Source organism: Terrapene carolina, unplaced genomic scaffold, assembly GCF_002925995.2.
Source record: "Terrapene carolina triunguis isolate 2854851 unplaced genomic scaffold, T_m_triunguis-2.0 Scaffold211, whole genome shotgun sequence".
Lineage (NCBI taxonomy): Eukaryota > Metazoa > Chordata > Testudines > Emydidae > Terrapene > Terrapene triunguis.
Window position 1 is genome coordinate 27,168,937 of NW_020664562.1, and position 6,437 is coordinate 27,175,373.

The 6,437-nt window shown below is 45.6% G+C and overlaps 1 protein-coding gene across 1 annotated transcript; it reads left to right on the forward strand.

Annotated features, from left to right (window-relative positions):
• On the forward strand, nt 1-4,910 carry LOC112107709 (UPF0690 protein C1orf52 homolog). Its single transcript, XM_024201539.2, has 3 exons — nt 1-361; nt 1,526-1,733; nt 4,333-4,910. The coding sequence occupies exons 1-3, from the start codon at nt 83-85 to the stop codon at nt 4,407-4,409; spliced, it is 564 nt and encodes a 187-aa protein (XP_024057307.1). The 5' UTR covers nt 1-82; the 3' UTR covers nt 4,410-4,910.
• Nucleotides 4,911-6,437: the final 1,527 nt, after the last annotated feature.

Below are 6,437 nucleotides of genomic sequence, written 5' to 3' on the forward strand. Positions count from 1 at the left end.
CCCCGGCCTCTCTCGCGCCCGGAACGTTTGGTTCCAGGCCGGGTTTCCGCGGCCGCTGGGTGTCCCCAGTGCCAGCCCCGCCATGGCGGCGGAGGGGAAGGATCCGCTCGGCTACTTCGCGGCCTACGGCAGCGACAGCAGCAGCTCTAGCTCGGACTCCGAGGGCGACGAGCCGCGCGCCGCCGGGGGAGAGGCGCCCGGGGTTGCTGGGGAGGCGGCCGGGGGCAGCCCGGGCCGGAAGCCGCGGCTGCCCGGGCCCGACGAGCTGTTCCGGAACGTGTCCCGGCCGCCCTCCTTTCTCTATAACCCGCTCAACAAGCAGATCGACTGGGAGCGCCGGGTGCTGCGGGCGCCCGAGGAGGTGAGGCCGGGGGGGCTCCGGCGCGATACGAGGGGGGGGCTCTCGGGTAAAGCCCGGCGTCTGCGCGCGGCCCTCCCGGCCCTGTGCGGCTGGGCGCGGTGTCCCCGAGCGGCACCAGGGAGAGCCCCAAGCCACTGCGAACAGCGGGGCGGAGTCTCTCCCGCCCCCTAGGAGCCAAGGGGGGCTCCCGCTAGTCAAAGACACTATGACCCTCTTCTGCAGTGGGTCTCAACCTATTTATCGTCGTGGGCCGCAGGTTGAGAACCACAGCGCCCTCCCCCCGCCAATAAACCCCCACACTTCTCTATGCCCAGAGACCCTGCCCCGGAAGGGAGGGTAGCCTAAAACCTGGGGATGCCCCCCCCCTCCTTCCCACAACCCTGGCCAGAGACCCACTCTCCCGCACCTGCCCCCTGCGGCACTCACCAGTGCCCTGCTGGCAGTAGCGCTCTAGTAGGCTGCCAGACACTGTCTCCCCCTGGACCAGCCCCGCCGCTTTTTAGACCAGAGCAACACATTTTGAATTTTTTTTTAGCACCCAGCTGGGCCGCAGCTGTCTGCTAATTGGGCTGCAGGTTGAGAAATCGCTGCCCTTGAGCAAGGCCCTCGAACAGAGCCTGGTGAGATTGCCAGACCCTCTTCCCAACAGGTGCACAGGGAGGAACGCCAGGGTAGAGCCCTGCAGCCCGATTGGGTAACAGTAGGAGTCAGTATTGTGGGGTAGGGGCAGGAGCAGGATTAAAAAATAGTCCTGCAGAGGTGTCTAAATCAGACTTCTCCTCACAGAATTTATTGAATCTTTGCTATTTTCTTTGGGCTGGGGGCATGGGGTTTAGTTTTCTGGTTTTCCCCTTTGTTGTTTTAGGGGAAAGTCTCTTTCTTGATTAACCTTGCCAGGGTAGCGTGACCAGACAGCAAGTGTGAAAAATCGGGATGGGGGTGCGAGGTAATAGGAGCCTATATAAGAAAAAGACCCCAAAATCGGGACTGTCCCTATAAAATCGGGACATCTGGTCACCCTATGCCAGGGCCCCTCGGGTAATTGTTTTTGGTAATCCAGAGATCAGATCTCCTTTGGTTTGATGACGTAATGTGAGGCTCTTGCTTTCTGCTCTACTTTGCTTTGTTGCAGTGCATTGTAAACAGTTGTGTTCTCTTCAACAGCCTCCTAAGGAATTCAAAGTGTGGAAGACTAATGCAGTACCACCACCTGAGATTTACAGTATTAAGGAAAAGAAGCCGCCACCACCTCCTGAGCTTGATATGGCAATAAAATGGTCTAACATATATGAGGACAATGGAGATGATGCTCCACAGCAAACAAACAAAGTTAACTTTTTACCAGAAGAGGAGCAAGAGCCTTCAGAATCAGGTGGGAAATTATCTAATCTGGTGAAGGGTCTAGGGTTGCCAACTTTCTGATTGCAGAAAACCGAACACCCTTGCCCTGCCCCAAGGCCCTGCCCTGGGCTCAGTCCATCCCCCCCTCCCTCCGTTGCTTGCTCTCCCCCACCCTTGCTCACTGGCTCATATTCACCAAGCTGCAGCAGGGGGTTGGGATGCCAGAGGGGGCTCAGGACTGGGGCAGGGGTTGGGGTGTTACATGGGGGTGCAGGCTCCAGGAGGGACTTTGGGTGCAGAAGGGGACTTCTGGGCTGGGGCAGGGGGTTGGGGTGTGGGAGGGAATTTGGGGTGTGGGCTCCAGGCAGCGCTTACCTCAGGCAGCTCTCAGAAGCAGCGACATGTCCCTCTGGCTCCTAGGTGCAGGGCAGGCGAGGGGCAGCGCACAAAGTCCCCTGTCTGCTCCTGTGCCTAGGAGCCAGAGGGACAAGCCAACCGCTATGAACAACTGGACTTTTAGCTGCCAGGCCAGCAGTGCTGACCGGAGCCTCCAGGGTCCCTTTTTGACCAGGTGTTCTGGTCGAAAACCGGACTCCTGGCAATCCTAGAAGGGTCTGAAAAATAAAAAGGGATGGTTCTTTTTGGGTGTGTTTTATGTGATCTGCTTTTAGTTTGGTCTTCCTGGGTTTCCTTCTTTTCCCTCCTCCATAATGGGCAATATCTAATATATGGTAAGTTAGTACTGTACTAGTGGCTCAAGAATGATTATGTGTAAAATCCTGTTATAAAATTTCCTCTTATTAGGAGGAAAATCATAATGATTTTAATTCGTTTTCTAAGCAGGTATTAAGAAACTCATCAGAAGTAAACCATTTTCCAAGTAACCATGTGCTATAGAGCTAATTTATAGGTTGTTGCAGGATGCAGTCCCAGGGAGCTTAGTTACATTAATTCTCTCTCTTGTTGTTGGGGTTGTTAAATGTTCTCTTGCTCATATTCTGCTGTTCCAAAATCCTCTTTGAAGCTTCTCTTTTATCAAACATTTGGTTTTGTTATATTGAACTTTTAACTTGGAAAAAGGGATGAAATAATAATAATAATGTAATACATACCTGATTTTAAAGAGTCAAGATTCTCATAGGATACCATGTAAAGTTAAAGCATCCAAATTTCATAAATCAAAGCTTGAAACCATTGATCACCTAATAGTTCAAGGTCAGCCCTATAATTAATAGTTCATTAAAAATGTACTATCTGCTTTAATGAACCAATAGTAAGTGCAGTTCCTACATTGTGTTTCTTTGATAGTTCTTTCTTCTCCAGGTAGTCATGACATAATGTGGCTGTGCTTTCCACAGTCACATATGTACTAAGCTTAACATGAATGTGAATAAAAAAGTGGATTTGCTGAATACTGCTACATGTGCTGTAGGGAAAGATGATAATACAAAATACAAATAAGGTGGTGCACGTCACCAGGCTCTGCTGTAGAGATCTTTGGGGCAAGGCCATTGGTGGCCTGCTGTTCCTCCTCCTCTTGTACTATCTGGCTGCCTTATTTTCTTCCTCTCGTCACAAAATTATGTTGTCTGTGGTTCAGCGGCAAGGTTAGATCCAACAATTTTGGACAGGTTTTACATTCAAAACTGTAAAAGAAAATTTAGTTATGAGAACTACTGCTGTGTTTCACCCCAGAAGTAGCTATATTTCAGTGGTAGGCCAGGTTATTTGTATTTATGATGTTTGCAAAGTACTTCAGGATAAAAGGAGCTGTAAATGAAAGATGTTTTTTAGAAGAGCATCTATAATACTCGCACCTAAACATCTTGATACCGTAGGTTGGAAGAATTGGCCGTATATGTCATTGAATGTTCTTTTTGTCAACTACATATTAAATGTGTTTGTGTGTGAGAATAACTCAAGACAAGCTGTAAAGAATAGAGCTAAAAGTAGAAAATGTTTCTTTTGAAACATTCAATATTGTCTTGGATATCAGTGAGGTACTTAGGCTTGCTCATTGAGAACTTGATTGACAAAGGGAGCATCATCATCGGAGGATGGCATCCAACTGCTTTCTAAGTTTCACTCTGAATATTGACTGTTTGCTCCTGCTCCCTTTTCCTCCCACTCTTCATTTCGCCTGCCCTGCATGCTCCCCTTCTTCCTTCCCACTTCACTACTATCCTGTCCTCCTTCCTTTGTCTCCGCTCCTAACAAAATCCCACCCAAAGATTAAAAAGACATTGTACAACAAACATGAAATCTGCAGCCCCTCACTCTCTGATTATATGTAATATCTCTCTTCCTATCCTTGGTCTGTCTTGTCTATTTAAATTGTTAGTCCCTGCCCCAAAGATCTATCTCCTGCTGTTTGTACAATGTCTAGCATGATTGGCCCCTAGTCACTACCATAATAAAAATAATTAATCTTTCCTACTAACACTTTGGTCCATTCCAAGAGTGGGGATGTTATCCGCCAGTCCTAGTGTGTGTGGTTCCAACGGATCTTCAGAAGTGGAAAAATAAATTGGTTTGGCAAGAGGCTAGGGTATGTGACAACACATATCTAACTTTCCAGCTTGAGTTCATATATTGTACTTGTGTTAATTGACACCATCTTTTATTTAAAGATGGCGAAAAAGATGAACCAGCTTCTGCTAAGAAACGTAAACTAGACACTGGAGAAGAAACTAAGAGGAAGAAGTAATAAGCAGAATGAACTGCATTTGGCCCCCTATGGACACCTAGTGAACTTTGATTCCTCTGCTGAAATGGGAAACAAATACACTTTCACCTAACTTATATCATATGTTGTTTAGAGATTTTTTTTTATTTCCATAGAATATTTGCCACTTGGAAAGCACAAGAGTTCATGGATCAGTATTGTGATAAAACTTGTATCCGCTGAACAAAAATTAAGTCCATGTAATCAATTGATTTAAAACACAATCTTTTAAAGTATTTGATGAATATTTGTGCTCGTACAGGTTATAAGGCTTTGTGGTATTCTCTTTATCCACAAACTTGTGATGTGAGCTTTTCTCAGCTGACCTGCCATCGTGCTAAAACCTTTTATAAAGGAACATATTTTTTAAAATGTTGTTTTAAGTAATGTACTGTGGTATCTGTTTAATCAATGCTGTTTTGAAATGTATGTAAAGAGTGTAAATACGTAGGTCACCTGAAATTAAAACTACATGTGAAAATGTATATAGCTTAGCTGTTTAATATGCAATGCAGTGTAATGGACAAATTCTCTACTGTGTGTGTTTTAGCAGTATGTTAGCACTTGACAAATTCTTCATGGTTTGATGTGTAATAAATTGAGAGTTACTGCTTCATTTAGGACACTGGCCTTCAAAAATGTACTTGAAAAGTGGAGTTTGCTTTGAAATCTATGCTGGATACCACCATGTTGTTGCCTGCAGCAGTGGCTTATGAGGTTAAATGATGTGAGGAAAATTGTCAATATTGCAGAATGGGGTCAATTTATGTATTCTGTATTCTCAAACTGGAGAACAAAACCAACATGCATGCTAAAAACAGAAGTTGTCATGGCTCAACTTCAGCACACAATGATTATTGTCAAATGCATCTCCTTCAGTACAAAATAGCAATATGAAGCTCAGGTGACTTTTATACACAACCAGAAACAGAGGAGTTCTGCAGCAAGCAAGCAATCTGGGTCTGGTTATTGCTCGCATTGCAGAATCTAGTCAAGCAATATGCCCTCCTGCTTCACATCTTTTCAGAGGGCTTTTTACATATCTGAGAATAAATAGTGCCTAGGACCATTGCAATCATGCAATCAGAAATGATTCAGGTTCAACCGTAGGAGTGGGAGCGTGATTTCACAGGGCATAGCCACACACTGTGACAGTTTAGGAACTGTGGAATGCTGCACCTATTTGAAATTAGAATGTAAATACCTAATTGTCACCAGCCTCCCATAGTGTGAAATTGCCACCTGTTTTAATAATCATATAAGGGAAGAAATTCAGCTTTATGTTTAATTCAAAAAGAGAGCATCTCCTACAGCACAATACTCTTACACCTTAGCGAAGACGGCCACGGCTTTAACTGACCTAGTACTTCTGTCAACACACAGGTAGCCATAGATTACTTATGCAACTACTGATCTAGCCTGACTCTGGGTACTGTTTGTTCATGAGTTTAGGTGGTCTCATTAAGCATTCTATTTTTGAGCCTATTAAGTACCGTTTACAAAGGTGGGGGGAAATTTTAATGTGTTAAACTTGAAGCTGGTGTCTGTGAATGATCAGGCTAGACCCAACCTTCTCTCTTCAGCCTCAGGATCACTGGAGTTGGGGGTGTATTCTTCAAAGGATGTGGTGTTATGAAGAATCCTTAAATCCAGGTCAAGGGGGGACTTCAGTTTCGGTTACAAGTATAGAGAGAACTGGATTGGAAGAGTGATACTGAGATTCTCTTCAGCCATGAAATCTAATAGGTCAGTTTCGGGGGTGTGCTATTCTGCGCCCTGTGGTCTAGTTAGCAAGGTTCAGGACCCCCTCCCCTGGGCGCTAGCTGATCTAAGAAGGAGGTTTTGGAAATTCTGCCTTAATTACCCGATCCCAGTAAATGCAGAGAAGATCCTGAGATTAGCCAAGATGAGCTTATTTTTGATATTAGAGAGATTCAACCTGCTCAAACCTCACAGTTGTCCAAGGGATTGACTAATGTTTGGATCCTGTAACGATCTCTTTGACTGCTG

Bases quoted from the DNA above. Each gene is read 5' to 3' on its own strand.
- LOC112107709 (XM_024201539.2), top strand. From the start codon at position 83: ATGGCGGCGGAGGGGAAGGATCCGCTCGGCTACTTCGCGGCCTACGGC. The intron at 362-1,525 runs GTGAGGCCGGGG...TCTCTTCAACAG, and splicing joins TGCTGCGGGCGCCCGAGGAG to CCTCCTAAGGAATTCAAAGT. The intron at 1,734-4,332 runs GTGGGAAATTAT...TTTTATTTAAAG, and splicing joins GCAAGAGCCTTCAGAATCAG to ATGGCGAAAAAGATGAACCA.